Below are 20,528 nucleotides of genomic sequence, written 5' to 3'. Positions count from 1 at the left end.
TTGGGGGAGGCCATTTTCCCCCTCCCCAGGCTCCAGGAAAACCTCTGGAGCCTGGGGAGGGCGAAAAACGGCCTATCGGAAGTCCTGAAATGGGCTGTTTCTGGCCTCCGGGGGGGGGGGCTTTAGGGAGGGCTGCTAGGCCCAAAATGGGGCATAGGGCGGGGTGGTCCTGCGCGCAAGCGTGGGAGGGGGTAGGTCTCATGGGGGAGGGGATTCCCAGCATTTATCCACACTGTTCACCAAATCTAGCCTTTCTGGGAAGACTCAACATTGCAATAATGCTCCTTTGACCACTAGAGGCAATGGGGATTGTTCCAGGACTCTGCACTTCCTTTGCATCCAGAGGCTTAGCTTAAACTTTAATGACATTGACTTAGAGAAGGGGTGAAAAATCAGCAGGTTCTGGAGATGCGGTAGCGGAACGTTTGAGTAGTTTGGAGAACCGGCAAAGTACCACCTCTGGCTGGCTCCAGAGTGGGTTGGGAATGGAGATTTTGCACTATCCTCCCCCTGCCATGCCCACAATAAAAAAAAAATAGAATTTCATCACTGACTTAGATCCAGCATAGGAATATATAAGAAACCAGACTATTTGAACAACCAATCTAAAAAAAAGAAAGAATCAGCTGCTTAGAATTTAAATATAGCAAGAGATGTATAAGCTAAGGAGAATTGGAGCGGGCAATCCTGTTGATGATGTTACCTAGTCTGGTAAATTAAACCTTCAGAAACTAAATTGAAAACAAGCTTCGAGAGCAAAGCTAAATCTAAAACCCAAGCTTCAGGATCCCGGGGGACCCGAACGGGGTTGGGCGAGAAGAGCCCGAGGAGGGAGACCCGCTCGGTGCCTGCAGTGCCCCCCAACCCAACCCAAACCCGAGGGGAGCCCTTCCGGGGAGGGAGGCGCCTGTGCGCGGTTGCAGTTGCGCGGCTGTGCCGGGAAGGCGGGGCGCGGGTCCTCCCCTGCGCGTCTCTCTTGAGGATCGGAGGGTTGGTCTGCGAGGGCCGGTGCGAGGGAAGCTCCCCAGCCCCAGGATCCAACTAACCCCGAGATTCATCTTTGCCTTTGACGAGGCGCTTCCAAACGGCCGCGCTTTTTGGAGGAGCATCTTTGGGAAAACCTCTGGAATACAAGGTGCGTGGGTGTGCTTGTGGATCTGTGTCTGTTTCACGTGTTTCCCCCTTTTTCTTCTTAGCGTGGGGAAGCAGAAGCATCAATTGGGACAATAATAATCGATCCTGCTTGCATACTGCGGCATTTGGAGGGACTCTGGGCAGTTTGCCAAGCGTTGAAAAGATTTAAAAACCAAGAGACCATCACAAAAGAACGGGGTGGGGTGAAAGCAGAGATAAGAAAAGTGAATGGGAGCAGAAAGAAAAGAGGTTGCTTTTTTTCAATCAAGGAAAATCTTTGGATTATTTTCCCCCCATCCCAGCAGGGAGAATAAATAAACTCCCAAAGGGGCAGAAGGAGGAGTCCTGGCTGTGACTCATGGGTAATTCTTCAAAATTGGATTCTTAAGTGCTTCTTCAAGGGTCCCTCATAAGATTGCACACCGCTCCTTTCTCCTTGCAGAGATTATTCTGCTGGTCCTTGCTGATTTATTCCCGGTGGAATTCTCTCTGGTGCTGTTTCAGGTCCAGAAAACTTTATAGAGTTAAATGGCTGCCGGACCGCCCTCAGAAAAGAGGGTTGATCCCTCGCTGGAGCTGCCGTTTGGGGGAGTCGATCAGGAGGATCGATCTCGGAAGACACCGACAGGTAAAGGGTCCTTCTGATACCGTTTAATCCTCCGGATTTATTTTGTCCGAGTCTCTTTTCTTCCTGAATTCATGTTCAGGGTTTTAGATACTGTGGTTTTTATTTTCTTTTTTATATTGCCACTCAAGAAAGTCTTGTGGCAGCGTGCATCTAACAAGGATTTGCCCCTTCGTAAGCTATTCCAAAGGGCGAGCCCTACTGTGAAAAAAAGTTTTTGCCCTCTTTCCAGATGATCAGACAGGCAGGAGAGAGGTCAAAACACTCCGCTCATCTCCAAGGGATATGAGCTGGGATCTGCTTGAAGATACAATCTCCCATATCTCCACTGGATCTTTCTTGGTCTCCAATGACTGACAGAAGTATCACTTGACACAAAGCCCATACCTAGGCATCTGTCGACTCCCACATTCACACAACCTCATCAGTCTCAGTAACCCAGACAGATAGGTTGCTCTCTGGCCATGAGGCACTCATGCCTGCCAATCCTCCGGTCAGCATAAACAGAGAACAGTTATTTTGCATTTGAGGCTCCATGTGTTTATAACAAATAATTATTCTGGGTTTTTTTCCTCACTCTTAGAGGACAGAGCAACACAGATGGTGTCTTCTGAAACATCTGTTTTGTGTGCTGGAGGAATAGAAGAACTTGGGCTTCCAAGGAAGGTAGGAAAATCTCTCCCTCCTTTTTTTGGCAGAGAAGAAATTTGGGGTGCTGCTCCTATCGAATTGGCCAAAATCACGAAAGGTTGTAGTAGGTGTATTTCCAATAAGAAGCCTGTCGCTCTGCCTATTTTCTTCAGGGAAGTTGTTTATTAATCCTAGTTGAAAGCAGGACGTTTTCTTTCAATAGGAAAAGAATAGAAATAGGAATGGAAATGAATAAGAATAGAATACTGTATTTGGCCAAGTGTGATTAGACACACAGGGAATTTGTCTCTGGTGCAGCAGCTCTCAATGTAGATGCAAAACAACAGAGTAATAATAACAACAATGAGAGAGTAGTAATGAAGAAGGATAATAATACTACAGCCATACAATATGGGTAAATATACTTAGACAGTACTGTAAGAATTAGGTGTTTAGCAGAGTGATGGCACAAGGGGAAAAAGCTGTCACTGTGTCTAGTTGTTTTGGCATGCAATGCCCTATAGTGGCATTCTGAGGAAAATAACATTTTCTGTTTAGATTATTCAACTGTTCCTTAATAAGAGAGTTTGTACAATGTGCTGTTCTTGTTTCAGAATTCCATTTTTTTTGAAGATATAGCTGTGTTTTTCTCCATGGAAGAAAGGGCCCTGCTGGATTTGGAGCAAAAAAACCTGCATCGAGAGGTCATGCTGGACAACGCAAGGAACCTGGCCTCTCTAAGTAAAGGATTCTGTTTTTCTGGAATACTGAATTTCAATTCTAAAATTGCGGTGGAAAGTATTTTGTAGCCAGATATAAGCAGTTAATTTCTTTCTCAGAGGAAATGCTGCCCTCTTCTTTTCCTAGAGTGGAAGAGAGTGTGCCTTTCTAATCCTATTTGGTTAACAAATGGTATAAAACCTTCATGCTCTCTCTAGAAAGAGGAAAGGAGTCCTTCTCTAGTTTCCAAACCTGTCTTCCCACATTGTAGGTAAGAGCTCTCTTCTTCTTTTTATATCATCTGCCTGTAACAATGGCATATGGAAACTCTTATTAATCACACAGGAGCATCACAAGGATGTGTCTGCTAGAGAACTGGTGATTTTGATGGGATGGGTATTCAAGACATGAGACATTCCACGCAGATGGCTCCTCTTTCCACTTTCGTCCTTTTCTTATTGTTGTTAATTGCAAAGTCGTGTCCAACTCATGGACAATGTTCCTCCAGGCCTTCCTGTCCTCTACCATCCTCTGGAGTCCATTTAAGCTCACACGGACTGCTTCCATGACTCCATCCAGCCATCTCATTCTCTGTTGTCCCTTTCTTCTTTTGCCCTCAGTCTTTCCCAGCATGAGGCTCTTCTCCAGTGAGTCCTTCTTATTAGGTGGCCAAAGTATTTGAGTTTCATCTTCAGGATCTGGCCTTCTAAAGAGCAGTCACGGTTGATCTCCTCTAGGACTGACCGATTTGATGGCCTTGCAGTCCAAGGGACTCGCAGGAGTCTTCTCCAGCACCATAGTTCAAAGGCCTCAATTCTTTTGTGCTCAGCCTTTCCTATGGTCCAACCTTCACAGCCATCCATTGCAAGTCATGAAAAACCATGACTATACACACTTTTGTTGACAGGGTGATGTCTCTTCCTGTTTAGATTTGCTATAGCTTTCCTCCCCAGGAGCAAGCATCTTAATTTCTTGGCTGCAGTCCCAATCTGCGGGGATCTTGGAGCCCAGATAAATAAAACCTGTCACTACCTTCATTTCTTCCCCATCTATTTGCCAGGAATTGAGAAGGCCAGGTACCATGATCTTAGTTTTCTTAATGTTGAGTTTCAAGCCAACTTTTGCACTCTCCTTCTTCACCCGCATCAAGAGGTTCTTTAGTTCCTCTTCATTTTCATTTTCTTAAGTTAACTCAGACTGAGAATCACTTTTTTCCCCAAGGGACACCATCCTCATCATGAAAAGAAAGCTAGACTTCAATTCTCAGGTTGAACACTTCCCCCTTCTCCTGAAAAACAAACTAACATGTTTTCTCTTATCAAGTCCATTAATGAACACAGGCTCTGTTCAAGAGTCCCTCTTGCTTCCTTGGAGCTGAATTTGAAGGAACAGCAGAGGTGATGGTGCCCCACCATGAGAATAATTTACCCCAAAGAATTTAGGTTTGCATTTTGTAGCATGCAGGGCAAGAGGGAAGCCTAGAGGAGATCTTACTTCAACACAACACAAGCGTAGCCTCATGGTTTCAAAAGACTCTGACAGAAGCAAGGAGAAGAAACACAAAAAGAGTTAAAAGGAAGAAGAGATGGTGGTGGGAGTTTGGGTAATGTTCAAAGAAGGGATGCAACAATGGTGCTTGATCCCTTCCATATCACAGTTTGTGCCAACTTTCCTTTTTTTCTGTTCCAAGCAGGTGATGGATGGAAGATGGAGGGCCAAGAAGAAGAAGCACCTTTTCCAAAAGGCATAAAGGAAGTTCTGAAGAGGATGTTTGGAAAGAAAGATTCTGAGGAAAACCAGTTAAAAGTGGGGCTGGAGAAATACTCGCATTTTCAGTATGCAGATGTCAGTGTCTTCATGGCTGAAGATGATCACCAAAAAAAGGGAGTGTGTCCATGGTGTGGAAAAATGCTCAGAGATGAATCAGAATTATGTTATTGTTCCAGAAGTGATACTGTCCAAAAACAAAATACAAGCTCCACAAGAACCATTCCTGTTATCTTATCTCAGAGAATAAAAGTTGGAGAAAAACCATATAAATGCCTGGAGTGTGGAAAGAGCTTCAGAGTCTCAAGTCATCTTACTTCCCATAGCAGGATCCACACCGGAGAAAAACCATACGAATGCAAGGAATGTGGAAAGAGATTCCAGTTTGCCACCAGCCTCACTTCCCACAATAGGATTCACACAGGTGAGAAACCATACGAATGCCAAGACTGTGGAAAACGCTTCACTCTCTCGGGTTCCCTCACTCAGCATAAATGGATCCACACCGGGGAGAAACCATATAAATGCCAGGAATGTGGAAAGAGCTTCACAAGTTCAGGGTCCCTCACACGCCATAAAAAGATCCACACAGGAGAGAAACCATATCAGTGCAAGAACTGTGGAAAGCGCTTCAGACAAAAAATTCATTATACCGTACATAACAGAATCCATACTGGGGAGAAACCATATAAATGTCAGGAGTGCGGAAAGACTTTCAGTTCTGCAAGAAATCTTCTTTCACATCACAGAATCCACACTGGGGAGAAACCATATAAATGCCAGGAGTGTGGAAAGAGCTTCAACAACTCTCAGGTCCTAACTGATCATAACAGGATCCACACGGGAGAGAAACCATATAAGTGTATGGAGTGTGGAAAGAGCTTTCGTTCTTCAAAACCCCTTACTTATCATATAAGGATCCATACAGGGGAGAAACCATATAGATGCCAGGAGTGTGGAAAATGCTTCACTATGCCGGGTTCCCTCACTTCCCATAAAAGGATCCATAGCGGGGGGAAACCGTATAAATGCCTGGAGTGTGGAAAGAGCTTCAGAGATTCAAGTTATCTGACTTCCCATAAAAGGATCCACACAGGAGAAAAACCATATGAATGCAAGGAATGTAAAAAGAGTTTCCATTTTGCCAGGAGCCTTATTTCCCATAATAGGATTCACATAGGTGAGAAACCATATAAATGCCAGGACTGTGGAAACTGTTTCACAGCTTCAAGTTTTCTGACTTTCCATAAAAGGTTCCACACCGAGGATAAGCCATATAAATGCACAGAGTGTGGAAAAAGTTCAATAATATGTAGTATGCTTTATCAACACAGATGGAGCCACGCAGGGGAAGTATGCAAATGCAGCGAATTTGGAAAATGCTTCTCTAATTCAAGTTTCCATTTTTCTGATAAAAGAATCCACACGGGGGCAAAACAACACAAATGCACGGAGTGTGAAAAGTGCTTCATTAATTCAAGTTCCCTGACTTCCCATAAAAGAATCCACACGGGGGAGAAACCATATAAGTGCATGGAATGCGACAAGAGTTTCACAACCAGCAGTCACCTCAGTCGTCACAAGAGGATCCACACAGGGGAGAAACCATATAAATGTACTGAGTGTGGAAAAAGCTTCATACAAAGTAATGCACTTAAGAAACATAGAAAGATTCACTCTGAGGAAAAATCAGGTATAGTTGTGTAGACTGTGAAAAGGGTTTCTGTGTTACTAGAAATTTTATATGATCCTATTATAAAACTATGGACTGTGTATGGTAAATTGTGGAAAGGGTTTCCAGAACAGAATTGTTCTTTCCCATAAAAGCATTGATACTGGAGATAATCCATATAAATGCTCGGAATATGAAAGAATTTCACAACCAGTAGTGACCTCAGTTCCCATAAAAAGATCCACACTGGTAAGAAATCATAAACAGCGTGGAAAGGATTTACTCAACATCAGTCACCTTATGGGCATAGGAAAATTAGTTTATGAGAAACTTACAAAATACAAAAATAATAGCACCCTAAATGAATTGTGTGACAAAAACACTACAGGTAGTCTGCAATTATTGAAATTATGATGGGCAACTCCATCACTAAATGACATTTTCACTAAATGAGGTGTCATCATGTGTCTGCGCTGGACTGATGTCAGTAATTTCACAATGGTGTTAACCAATGCAAATAACTGCAGGATAAGCATAACATCACATGACCATGACTTGCAATTGACACGGTTTGTCAGAAGCATCTGTGAAGCTGGCTGCATTTGACCACAAGAATGATGTAACGGCCCTATGTTCAAGAACTGGTTGTAAATGTATTTTTTTTCCGGTATTTTTATTTGAACAGTTGTTGAACAGGGCAATCGGCAAGAGAGGACAAGGCACTCAGCATAACACTCCTGCTATCCCTGTTGTACAGAATTGCTCAGTACAAGGGTTGTCTTCCTCACTCTTGGGATGAAGAAAACACCAAGTTGGTCCTAAGGCAACCTTGGCTTTGTTGTCACTATGTAACGTGCTGAATAAAGATCTATCTTTTTGTTTTCTTTCTTGCTTTCCAAAAAAAATGTTTTATTAAATGTCCGTCTTAAAACTTTCATTCTTTCTAAATACACTTTTTAAGTTCAGGGGCAAGAAAGGAATACCAAGACTTAAGATGAAAGCTTTTCCCCCCAAAATAATATTCTCTACTTAATTATAGAGCTATGTTTTCATCCTGACTTAATTGATGTCCAGCCCCGTAAATACTTAGGGATGCCATCCAAAGCAGAGATTCTCAGATTGAGAAGAGTTTGAATCATCACTGATTGGTCCAATGTTTTCATCAATTAGAAAAGTAGCTTGTAATGAATGATGACTGGTTGTAGTACCTCAGGAGTTCTCTAATTTTGAGTTTCAGTTTATCTTTGCAGTCCCAATAAATAGAAATCTTTTAGTTATAACCTGCAGACAGCAAGGGATTTAATAAGGCATCCAAAGGAACACATTTCATGAAAAGTTGTGGCTGTTTCAAAGCTGAAGAGCCAGTGCTGTCCGAAGATGTCTCTGTACTCATGTGGCCGGCATGACTAAATGCCAAAGGCATACGGAACACTGTTGCCTTCCCACCAAAAGTGGTTCCTATTTTTCTACTTGCATTTTTACATGCTTTTGAACTATTAGGTTGGCAGAACCGGGACAAGTAATCACTCCATTACGTGGTGCTAGGGATTAGAACCCCTGAACTGCCATCCTTCTGATCGACAAGCTCAGTGTCTTAGCTACTGAGCCACACGTCCTTCAACCACGTCACTCAATGTGGTACTTGAATGAGTACCATGTTGCAATGTCAAATAGGACTCTGACCCCTTTGCTAAGGAAGCCACCAGGTAAGGATGTCTGTGGCACTTGGTCCAAGCACATGAAATTTGAAATGCAAAAGGCAGTTGGCTTTGCTTCCTCTGATGTATAGAGGAAGTCCTTGACTTGTGACCACAATTGGAACTGGATCTGTTGCTGAGCCAAGGTGGTCGCTAAGATCTTCTGCCCAATTTTGTGAACTTTTGGGGTAAAGTCAAGTCAATCACAAAATCTTTAAGCCAATTCAGTTTTTCCATTGAGTTCCTTTGTTAGAAACCAGCTGGGATGGTCACAAAGCAAGTTATGATATGTGATGCTGGAAACCTGCAACAGTTATGAAATTTTACAGTGTACACAAAAGCTGTTTTTTTTTCATTAGCACTGTCCTCTCTTAGCCAGGCTTTACATTCATATTCTTGTAGCTATTTATTTTTAAATGATTGCATATACCAGGGGTGTCCAAACTTGGGAACTTTAAGACTTGGGGACTTCAACTCCCAGAATTCCCCAGCCAGCCATGCTGGCTGGGGAATTCTGGGAGTTGAAGTCCACAAGTCTTAAAGTTCCCAAGTTTGGGCACCCCTGGCATATACCATGTTACTCCCCCACCTCCGCCTCCCCTTTGGCAACACCTCAGTCATCCTTGTTAATAAGCGTGCAGGTTGTAATACTGAAAATATATATTGGAACTTGAGAGCATGCGCACTCACTACAGTGAAAGACTAACAGCGGTCCCAGTGAGTGAGTGAGGCTCTATGGCTGCATAATGGTCCTAGAAAGAGAGAGGGGGGGAGGCGGCAGGCGCTTCTTCCGGTGCCAAAGTCAAATATCCGGCCCAGGAATCTGCCCCGTCTACTGAGTGGGCCAATGACTCCAGTCCCAATGTGACTGACATATAGCCGATCAATGACGTTCATAGTTTTGGAGGTGCGTCTTCGCCACGCAGGTTCCTTCGGTGTACATCGGTTTCAATATCTATACAAGATAATAGAATGTACAGTACAGAAAAACATACATTCCGTTAAATTTCAAAATAATAAAAACCTTACAAATCCAGGCAGGGATCGGGGAAAAAAAAATCCAGATTCGCGCTTTAAAAAATCCTTTACTGGCTGCCTCCCAACATCTTGGAGGACCTGGAAGGGGAAGGGGGGGGGGAATTGCCCGAGGAGGCCTCTCTAGGGAGAAGCACTCTCTGGTTGTAATTTCCAAAGGCTTCCCAGATGCGAGAAAGCCCTCTCCTTCCCCTTCCTTTCTTTCCGTCATTCCTGGTTGCAGTCGGGGGTGCTTCTTATTGAGTTAAATTACTAAGATTGTTCCTGCAGTCGCCTCTTTCTCCTGGCTTGTAGGGTTCTTTCTGCTGACCCTTCCTGATCATTTCCTATGGGATTTTCCTCTGGTGCAGTTTTGGGGTCCAGGAGCCCTTGAGTTTCAATGGCAGGAAAGGAGGGCAATCCCTCCCTGGAGCTGCTGTTTGAGGGAATCCCTCTCGAGGATCCCTCCCAGAAGAGATCACCAGGTAACCCTTCCCTTTAATGCCCTTTATTCTTCAAATGGACTGTGCCTGCATTTCCTTCCTTCGTGATTTTTATTTTTAATTTTTTGTACTGCTATTACAGATACAAAACAGTTATTACAGGTACAGGAACACGGTGGCTCAGTGGCTAAGATGCTGAGCTTGTTGATCAGAAAGGTCGGCAGTTTGGCGGTTCGAATCCCTAGTGCCACGTAACAGAGTGAGCTCTGTTACTTGTCAAGGCTTCTGCCAACCTAGCAGTTTGAAAGCATGTAAAAATAAAAGTAGAAAAATAGGAACCACCTTTGGTGGGAAGGGAACAACCGTTCTATGCGCCTTCGGCATTTAGTCATGCCGGCCAAATGACCATGGAGACCTCTTGGGACAGTGCCGGCTCTTCGGCTTTGAAAAGGTGATGAACACCACCCCTAGAGTCGGGAACGACTAGCACATTTGTGGAAGGGGAACTATTACAGGTAGGCCTCGGTTTCTGCCCAAAATTGAGCCCAAAAGTTCTGTTGCTAAGCGAGAAATTTGTTAAGCGAGTCTTGGCAGATTTTATGACCTTTTTTCACATTTGCTCAGTGTATCACTGGAGCTGCTAAGTTAGTAAGCAGGTTGTTAAGTGAATTTAACCATCGTGGGCTTCCCCATGGACTTTGCTTGGCAGCAGGTCACAAAAAGGGATCACATGACCTCGGGATACTGCAACCATCATAAATGAGTCAGTTGTCGAATATCCGAATGTAAATCACGTGACCATAGGGGATGCCTCAGTGGTCATAAGGGTGATGAAAATGGTCATAAGTCATTTTTTCCCCAGTGCTGTCGTAACTTCAAACAGTAAGTGAACTGTTTGAGGTTAAAGTTACAGGGATTTGAGGATTTAACAACAGAATCGGGTAGTGCATTCCAGGCCTTGACCACTCTGTTGTTGAATTTTCTGCAATTGAGTTTGGAGCGGTTTACCTTGAGCTTGTATCTATTGTTTGCCCGTGGATTATTACAGTTGAAGCTGAAGTAGCCATTGACAGATAGGACACTGAAGATATCTAGGATCTCTGTGGTGCTTTACGGCACAAATTCCCCACTTCAGGTTGCATCTTGACCCCTCCTGGGAATCAGAGGAGAACCAGAAAGTTGACCAGTTACTTTACATCATTAATCCCAGCAACCCAGGTGGGCTATTCTCTGCTCAAAGGCACTGCTGCTTGCTGCCCCCCCCCCCCCCCCAGTCAGCATACACAAAGAATGTTTTTTTTCTGAATTTAATGCTGGAGAATCTAGGAAGGCTGTTTTTATCACAAATAGTTCTTCTATTTTTTTCTTTCTCATTCTCAGGGACCAGAGCATCAGTCATGGTATCTTGCAGAACATCTATTGTCTGTGGTGGAGGAATAGCAGCAGTTATGCTTTCGAAGAAGGTAGGAAGATATTTTCCTCAAACTGCAAATGTCATTTAGCATGATCCAGCACTGTCCACTCTGTGTGTGTGTGTGTGTGTATGTGCGCAGAGCAGTCTGTTTTCACGAGCAGCTTCCTTACACTTCGATAAGAAGGCACAAAGCGCTGTATTTATGAAGGTAATTCTTTCAAGAGGAACTATGTTACAATACAAAGCCACCCTTTTCTTCTTTGGATACTGAGTAGAATGTACTTGGTAATATAATTATGGTCTTAACTCTGCAATGTGTGACCCTGTACTATGATTGTTTCAAAGTAGTTTCAAAGAACATAGGTTAAATATAGGAATGGAATGGAATTTGTATTGGCCAAGTGTGTTTGGACACACAAGGAATTTGTCTTTGGTGCAGATGCTGTCAGTGTACATAAGGAAAATAAAATACATTCATCAAGAATAAAAAGATACAACAGTGATAGTCAAGGTTACTAATAAGCTATCAAATCATACTCGTAAACAAATAAAACAATATAAATTGAAAGATACAAACAACATGGTTATAGTCATGAGTGGGAAGAGATAGATACTAGGAAGAAAGAGAAGAATAATGGTAATACAGTCTTAGTAAATTATTTGACAGTATTGTGGGAATTATCTGTCGTCTCTAGTTGTTCTGGTGTGCAGTGTCCTATAGCGTTGTTTTGAGGGCAGAAGTTGAAACAATTTATGTCCAAGATGTGAGGGGTCTATAAATATTTTACAGGATGTAGATATTTTCACAGCCCTCTTATTAAATATTGTAGAAATACATTTCATGGAGATGTAGAAGTGAAAACTAGGAAGAAATGAGGAAGATAGTTTGAATGAGGCTAGTGTGGTTTACTGACATATGTCAAGGTGTTCTTAAAAGGATCCACAAGGAATATTTCCAGTTTATATTTTATAGTATACAGTCAACTATTCCTTTTCCAGTCGTCTGCCAATTGTATAATTCCTTGAACTTTGCTTTGATTTCTGAAAATGTGACAAGATTCATCTTTATTCTTAAACAGTTCTGCAGTAGTATATTTCCTTTTATTCTTCTCAGTCCCCACTACAACAAGGGGCTTTGATCATATTTCATCTGTATCCTTGGACCTTGTGGCAATGATGTACAACAAATTATACTGCTACACATTACATATATTGTGGTTATATTACAGAGTGCCTTCCATGCAGGACCAATCTTGGAACAAGATAGCTTCTTGCTATAAAATGTTTCTTCCTGAAAGGCATTCTTCCCACATGGAAGGTGCGAAGAACAAGGTTACATATAGCGTCACATGTTTGCTTATGATTCAAAAAGAGTCTTGTTGTCATATAAAGTTCAAGGTGAACTAGTTTGGGATAAACACAGATGTTTACTCAAAACTCTTTTGGGCATATTCTCTCAGATATAGCATCTTGATATATGTCAATCAACTCCAGTGGCCTCACAATGGTTATTCGGTTCGTTATAATTTCCGTCCATCTTATCTGCAAATCGATAGCATCTCAGCATTTCATGGTACTTCGCAGGGTACCTCTCCCAAGGTATTTTCATATACCTCTTCCAGAGGTTGTATTCTGCTGGTTCTCACTAGTTCAGGCAAACCAGTAGTGGTGATGGCGCAAGGCTCCGCCCACCCACCCACCCAGATGTCATCACAGACTGCGCATGCCCAGACGTGCGCTCCCACTACCGAACTGATAGTGAAGAAAACGGGGTACCATTACTGATCTCTTCAGTAAGTATTGTGTTGGGGAACAACGTAAGGCAGTGTCTGAAATGTCAGCCAGGACTCTTATCAATTGACAGAGAAGGAATTTGGAGTGCTGCTCCTGTAGAATTAGCCAAAATCACAAAATTCTATCACAGGTGAATTTCCAATCTGAGGCCTGTAGCTCTGCCCATTTTCTCCAGAGAACTTGTTTGTTTATCTTACTTGAAAGCAGGAAGTTTTCTTTAAAAAGAAATGTTGCATTGTTCCTTAATAAGAGTGTTTGTACAACATGCTGTTTTCGTTTCAGAATTCCATTTCTTTTGAAGATGTAGCTGTGTTTTTCTCCGTGGAGGAATGGGCCCTGTTGGACTTGAAGCAAAAAAACCTGTATCGAGAAGTCATGTTGGAAAATGCAAGGAACGTTGTCTCTCTAAGTAAGGGTTTCTGTTTTTCTACACTGAAATTATGACGGAAGGTATTTTCTAGCCAGACATAAACAGCTGATTTCTTCCTTTTATATAGTGGAGAAGAGTGTCCTTGTCTGCCTTACTAATCCTTTTTGGTTAACAGATGGGCTAAAAACCTTCATGGTCTCTTCAGAAAGAGGACCCTCCCATGTAGTTTCCAATGCTGTCTGACCCACTTTGTGGATAAATGTAAGCTCTCTCTTCCTTTTTATGTTTTCTGTCCGTAATGATGGCATTTGGAAACCCAGTTAACCTAGGGAGCATCACAAGGATGTGACTGCTGGAGAAGAGTGTCTCATGGGACTCAAGACATGGGACATCCCACCCAGCTGGTTCACCCTCCCATTTTCTTCAATGCTTCCTTTCCCTGAGTTAGCTTAAGATGAATGAACATACCCACAGACCGGGAAACATCCCCCCCCCCAAAAAAATAATAATCAAAGGATATCTTACTCATGAAAAGAAGGCTAAAGCTCAGGTCCAGGTCTCTCAGCACATCTTCTTTCTCAGATTAAAATTAAACCAAAATGTTCTTCCATGATATGATATATTACCCATTCAGTCATGTATGACTCTTGCCGATTCTATGTGCAGGGGTCTTCACATCTTCCAATCTTGCCCTACTCCTTTGAGTAGCTGGTGTCAGTCAACATTTTCTTTGGTGGCCTGATTTCCTTTTTACCACTAACTCTTCCAAATATAATTCTTTTCTCCAGTGGATGCGACATGGAAAAATAAGTGAGACACAGTTTTGTGAGTTTGCCTTTCAGTGACCTGTCTGGTATAATGGGCACCAATATCGGTTGTTAGTCATGTTTTCTATCCAGGAATATGCAATAGCCTTCTCTAGCACCATAGCTCTATTTTCTTCCTGTTTTGCTTTTATAAGATCCAACTTTCACAATCATAGGTAACTACGGGGAACATAATAGAATGGACTAACCTACATATGGTTGCCAGGTAGATATCCTTCTTTTTCCATATTTGACTGGTTCATCATTGTTGTGCAACCCAGTGCAATCCGAAGTTTTATTTTTGGGCTGCATTCGCTACTTTGAGCGTTATGTGACTTAGGTAAGGTAAAGGTTCCCCTCGCACATACATGCTAGTTGTTCCTGACTCTAGGGGGCGGTGCTCATCTCTGTTTCGAAGCCAAAGAGCCAATGCGGTCCGAAGACGTCTCCGTGGTCATGTGACCAGCATGAATAAAGGCCGAAGGTGCACGGAACGCTGTTACCTTCCCACCAAGGTGATCCCTATTTTTCTACTTGCATTTTTACGTGCTTTCAAGCTGCAAGGTTGGTAGTGTCACTGCGTTAAAATTGTTTGCTAGCCTGAACTGACTGAATTGACACTAAATAGTTAAACTGAAAGAGTTATTGCGCAGGTCATAAAAGTCTTATCTGACAGTGATGTACTGCGCATGCTTCACACATTCCTGAGCTACTTCTGATCTTTGTCCGGCTGCCAGGAAAACTGGGAGACGGAACTCTTTTATCAAAATGTAACAATTAGTTAGTTTCGTTTTATTTCCATTTATTATTTTTGTATTAAAGTTTGTTTATTAATTAGAATATGTTTCTCCAGAATGCTTATTTGTTTTTCTTCGCATCTTAAAGAATATGCCTGTTGGAAACAGCCCCGATCTAAGACCTCGTCTAGTTCAGGATGAAATAAATCTTCCCCTGACAATTAAAAGCTGCGACAAGTAACGGGAGCTCACTCACAAGTGGTGCTTGATCCATTTCACACCTCGGTTTGTGTCAGCTTTCTTTTTTTTTCTGTTCCAAACAGGTGATGAATGGCAAATGGAGGTTTCTGGAGAAGAGATAGCAGCACCTTTTCCAAAAGGCGTAAAGGAAGTTGTGGAGAGGATGTTCGGAAAGAAAGATTCTAAGGAAAATCAGTTAAAAGTGGGGCTGGAGAAATGCTGTCCTTTTCAGGGTGCCGATATCAGTGTCTTCTTGGCTGAAGATGATCACCAAGAAAAAGGAATGTGTCCATTGTGTGGAAAAATTCTTAGAGATGAATTGGAATTATGTGACTGTTCCAGTAGCCACACTGTAGAAAAACAAAACAAAATCAGGAAACGCTTCAGAAGGACTATTCCTCTTATCTTAAGTCAGGGCATAAAAGTTGGAGAAAAACCATATAAATGCCTGGAATGTGGAAAGAGCTTCAGAGACTCAAGTTATCTTACTTCCCATAGCAGGATCCACACAGGAGAAAAACCATACGAATGCAAGGAATGTGGAAAGAGATTCCATTTTGCCACAAGCCTCACTTCCCACAATAGGATTCACACAGGTGAGAAACCATACGAATGCCAAGACTGTGGAAAACGCTTCACTCTCTCAGGTTCCCTCATTTACCATAAGAGGATCCACACTGGAGAGAAACCATATAAATGCCAGGAATGTGGAAAATGCTTCACTATGTCAGGTTCCCTCACTTCTCATAAAAGAATCCATACTGGAGAAAAGCCATATCAATGCCAGGAATGCGGGAAGAGTTTCAGATCTTCAGGTTTTCTTACTTCTCATAGAAGGTTCCACACCGAGGAGAAACCATATAAATGTACAGAGTGTGGAAAGTGCTTCACCAGTTCAGGTTCCCTCACTTGCCATAAAAGAATCCACACTGGGGAGAAACCATATCATTGCAAGAACTGTGGAAAGAACTTCAGACAAAAATATCATTATACTGTACATAACAGAATCCACACTGGGGAGAAACCATATAAATGTCCGGATTGTGAAAAGAGTTTCCATTCTGCAAAACATCTTATTTCCCATAAAAGAATCCACACAGGGGAGAAACCATATAAATGCGAGGAGTGTGGAAAGAGCTTCAACGATTCCCAAGACCTTCTTGCTCATAACAGGATCCACACAGGAGAGAAACCATATCAGTGTGTGGAGTGTGGAAAGAGCTTCCGCTCTGCAAAACACCTTACTTATCACAAAAGGATCCACACAGGAGTTAAACCACATAAGTGTATGGAGTGTGGAAAGAGCTTCCGTTCGGTAAAACACCTAACTTACCATACTAGGATCCACACAGGGGAGAAACCATATAAATGCCAGGAGTGTGAAAAATGCTTCACTATGCCAGGGTCCCTCACTTCCCATAAAAGGATTCATAGCGGGGAAAAACCATATAAATGCCAGGATTGTGGAAAGTGTTTCATAGGTTCAAGTTTTCTGACTTCCCATAAAAGGTTCCACAGTGAGGAGAAACCATATAAATGCACAGAGTGTGGAAAGTGCTTCACCTATTCAGGTTCTCTCACTTCCCATAAAAGAATCCACACTGGGGAGAAACCATACGAGTGCAGGGAATGTGGAAAGAATTTCAGTCAAAAGTATAATTATACTGTACATAACAGAATCCACACGGGGGAAAAACCATATCAATGCACAGAGTGCGGAAAGAGCTTCCGCAAGAGTATCAATCTTACTTCCCATAAAAGGCTACACACCGGGGAGAAACCATATAAGTGTATGGAGTGCGGAAAAGGTTTCATAAGCAGCAGTACGCTTAGTCACCACAGGAGGATCCACACAGGGGAGAAATCATACAAATGCGACGAATGTGGAAAATGCTTCTCTAATTCAAGTTCCCTTATTTCCCACAAAAGGATCCACACGGGGGAAAAACGATACAAATGCCCTGAGTGTGGGAAATGCTTCACTAGTTCAAGTTCCCTGACTTCCCATAAAAGAATCCACACGGGGGAGAAACCATATAAGTGCATGGAGTGCGAAAAGAGTTTCACAACCAGCAGTCACCTCAGTCGTCACAAGAGGATCCACACAGGGGAGAAACCATATAAATGCACCGAGTGTGGAAAATGCTTCAGACAAATTAGTGCACTTAATACCCATAGAAAGGTTCACTCAGGCGAGAAATTAGGTAAGTGTGTAGACCGTGGAAAGAGTTACCGTAATAGTAGAAACGTCACATGAACATATTGTATAACCATAGAAATGTACGGAATGTGGAAATAGCCCCAATCAACTTCTGATTGTTTACACAGAGAGAAAACATTTAAGTGTGCGAATTGTGGAAAGAGTTTCTACGGGAGCAGAATTGTTCTTTCGCAGAAATGCATCTATACCGGAGAGAATTCATATAAAATGCCCAGAGCATGGAAAGAGGTTCAGAACAATCAGTTGCCACAAGAGAATACACATTGGTGAGAAATTATAAATGTATAATGTGTGGAAAAGGATTTGTTGTTTCCAAAGATGCTTTTTCAAGAGGCAACTGGACTTCGTTGTTTTTGTTTGAAGACGTTTCGCTTCTCATCCAAGAAGCTTCTTCAGAGCTTCTTGAATGGGAAGCAAAAAGCCTTCAAAGAAAGAAAAACAAGGAAGTCCAGTTGCCTCTTGAAAAAAAGCACCTTTGAGACAACCATGACCTAGATAACTGAGAATTTCCACAGACAAAGGGATTTGCTCAATCTCCGTCCTCTTATGGGCATAGGAAAATTAATTCATGAGAAACTGATAAAACAAAAGTAATAGAACTACGTAAATGAATTGTGTGACAAAATTTATTGAAGACAATATAGCTACCGTGTTTCCCTGAAAATAAGACAGGGTCTTATTTTCTTTTGACCCCCCCCAAAATTTTTTTTTGCTTGGGCCTTATTATTGGGGGGGGCTTATTGGTTTGGGGTTGCCAGGTGGCTGCTCTCTTGCGAACGGGTGCCCAAAGAGCCGGGCACAGGGGTAAAGGACTGTGTTGCGCTGTCGCAGCAGCGCAACAAAGCCGCCATGAAGTGACCATGCTTGTGAGCAGCTGCCCAGCAACCCCCCTTTCTAGCCGGGCAGAGCGCCACTCACCGACCCAGTAATATCCCAAAGGCGCTAAGCCATGTGGTGCTCTGCCTGGCTGGAAAGAGAGGTTGCGCGAGCACTTGTTCTGCCACCAGCTCGCGTGCCTCCTAGCCTCACCATGGCCAGCTCTCCCTGCAGGGATGGGCCAGGGCGGCGGCGCCGCAGCCCTGCTGTCGCCGCCGCCACCATGTTCAGAGCATAACCGGCTTCCAAACTCCGGAGATCTGCTGCCAAGTCTTCCGGCAGCGGCTGCTCTGGAACTACGCTCTATGGTTGTGGGCTGGCTGCGGGAAGACTCTCTTTGCCCCCCCTCCCCCCGGCTCCTGTGGCTTTGTGCCTTTGGCATATTGCTAGGTTGGTGAGTGGCGCTCTGCCTGGCTGGAGGGGGGGGGGGGGTTGTCTAGGGGGCTTATTATTGGGGGAGGGCGTATATTTTTGCCCACAGGAAAAATATGGCATGGTCTTATTATCAGGACATGTCGTAATTTTGGGGAAACACGGTAGTCTGCAATTATCGCAGTTGGGACTGTCAACTCCAGCACTAAACAACACTGTCACCAAGCGAAGTATCATGTCTGTGCTGGACCGATGTCAGTCATTCCACTGTGGTGGTTAAGTAACTAAAGGTGGGTTAAGCATGACATCACACGATCATGACTTTCAATTTACTGCCAGGTTCCCATTGACTTTGCTTCTCCAAAGCTGGCTGTGAAGGTGGCTGCCCTTGATCACAAGAATGATGCAACATCCCTACATTCAAGAACTGGTTGTAAATGTACCTTTTCAGCATTGTCATTACTTTGAACAGTTGCTGAACAAAGCACTCAACAAGAGGGAACAATTTGCATAACACTCATGCTATCCCTGTTGTACAGACTGCTCAGTACAAGGGCTGTTGGCGTTGTACCGTGTTTCCCCCGAAAATAAGACAGGGTCTTATTTTCTTTTGACTCCCGAAATAAGCACGCTTGGCCTTATTTTCGGGAGGTCTTATTATTCTTGAGGTGGAGGAGGCGGTGAGTGTGGTCACCTCATCGCTGCTGCTGTGTTGCAATATTTTCAGGGGAGGGCTTATTTTAGCGCATGTGCTCAAAAGCCCGATTGGGCTTATTATCCGGGGAGGTCTTATTTTTGGGAAAACGGTATTTAACCTTTCTCGCTGTTTTGGGATGAAGAAAACACCCTGGTTGGTTCCAAGGCAACCTTGGTTTTGCTGTCACCGTGTAACATACCAAATAAAGATGTATCTTTTGATTTTTCTTTCTTTCTTTCAAAGACTAGTCTCCAATAATTGTCATAAGTGTCAGCCTCCTAACTCTCATTCTCTCTCTCTAAATGCACTTTTAACACATGCGGAGACGCAGGTAAGGAATTGTCACAGTTACAAAGAAGATGAAAGCTTTTCTTCCATAGATTCCAAATAAAATTCTCCATCTAATTAGGGAGCCATGGTTGAAGTCCAGCTCCGTAACGATGCCATTCAAAGCACAGATTCTCTGACAGAAGAATAAACCATTACGGATTGGTCCAAGGTAAGTTGTGACACAGTGGCTCAGGGACTAAGATGCTGAGCTCGTCGATCAAAAGGTTGGCAGTTCGGCGGTTCGAATCCCTAGTGCTACCTAACAGGGTGAGCTCCCCTTACTGGTCCCAGTTTCTGCCAAACTAGCAGTTTGAAAGCAAGTAGAAAAATAGGGACCACCTTTGGTGGGGAGGTAACAGTGTTCCATGCATCTTCGGTGTTTAGTCATGCTGGCCACATGACCACAGAGACAACTTTGGACAGTGCTGGCTCTTTGCCTTTGAAATGGAGATGGGCACTGCCCCCTAGAGTCGGGTACAACTAGCACTTATGTGCGAGGGGAACATTTACCTTTTCCCTAAGTAGAAAAGTAGCTTGTGATGAAAGATGACTGTGGTACCTCAGGAGTTCCAGTTTTGGTTTGTTGTGGCCAGTGGTGGGTTTCCATTTTTTTTTTTACTACCGGTTTGCTCATGCAGGCCTGCATGCGCACCACTTCTGCACATGCACAGAAGCGGGTGGGCGGAGCCTCCCGCTGCCGCCACTACCGGTTTGCCTGATCCTGGGCAAACTGGGAGCAACCCACCTCTGGTTGTGGCCCCCATAAACATCCTTTTATTTATAATCTGCAGATAAATTTAGTAAGGCCTCCAGGAAAGGAAACAATTCATGAAGGATTGGTTGGATGCATAACAAAAACGTGTATTTCAAGATAAATATAAAACTCATAAAGGATTTAAAATTGCCCAAGTAGTGAGAAGTATCTGATAAAGAGCTTCATGCTCCTAAATCTCCAAGAAGTTTAGTCTT

The 20,528-nt window shown here is 43.2% G+C and overlaps 2 protein-coding genes across 4 annotated transcripts; both read left to right on the top strand.

Moving 5' to 3' along the window:
• The first annotated feature begins 975 nt into the window (after positions 1-975).
• Positions 976-7,408, top strand: LOC309391882 (uncharacterized protein). 3 transcript variants are annotated; one of them, XM_081952700.1, is made up of 6 exons: positions 976-1,135; positions 1,639-1,762; positions 2,343-2,425; positions 3,004-3,130; positions 4,803-6,056; positions 7,234-7,408. In XM_081952700.1, the coding sequence occupies exons 2-6, from the start codon at positions 1,663-1,665 to the stop codon at positions 7,278-7,280; spliced, it is 1,611 nt and encodes a 536-aa protein (XP_081808826.1). In that variant the 5' UTR covers positions 976-1,135; positions 1,639-1,662; the 3' UTR covers positions 7,281-7,408. The 3 variants fall into 3 exon arrangements, with proteins under 3 accessions (XP_081808826.1, XP_081808824.1, XP_081808825.1); XM_081952698.1 differs by having other exon boundaries at positions 4,803-7,408; XM_081952699.1 differs by lacking the exons at positions 976-1,135; positions 1,639-1,762 and having other exon boundaries at positions 2,366-2,425; positions 3,023-3,130; positions 4,803-7,408.
• Positions 7,409-9,054: 1,646 nt separating this feature from the next.
• Positions 9,055-19,682, top strand: LOC309391772 (uncharacterized protein). Its single transcript, XM_081952494.1, has 5 exons — positions 9,055-9,744; positions 11,083-11,165; positions 13,193-13,319; positions 15,147-19,560; positions 19,639-19,682. Exons 1-4 carry the CDS (start codon positions 9,660-9,662, stop codon positions 17,318-17,320), a joined length of 2,469 nt encoding a protein of 822 aa, XP_081808620.1. The 5' UTR covers positions 9,055-9,659; the 3' UTR covers positions 17,321-19,560; positions 19,639-19,682.
• The last annotated feature ends 846 nt before the right edge of the window (positions 19,683-20,528 follow it).

Source organism: Natrix helvetica (genome assembly GCF_964273705.1).
Source record: "Natrix helvetica genome assembly, chromosome: 1".
In the NCBI taxonomy this organism is placed as follows: Eukaryota; Metazoa; Chordata; class Lepidosauria; order Squamata; family Natricidae; genus Natrix; species Natrix helvetica.
Note: the sequence above shows the minus strand (reverse complement) of the source record. Positions and strands in the feature narration are given on the sequence as shown.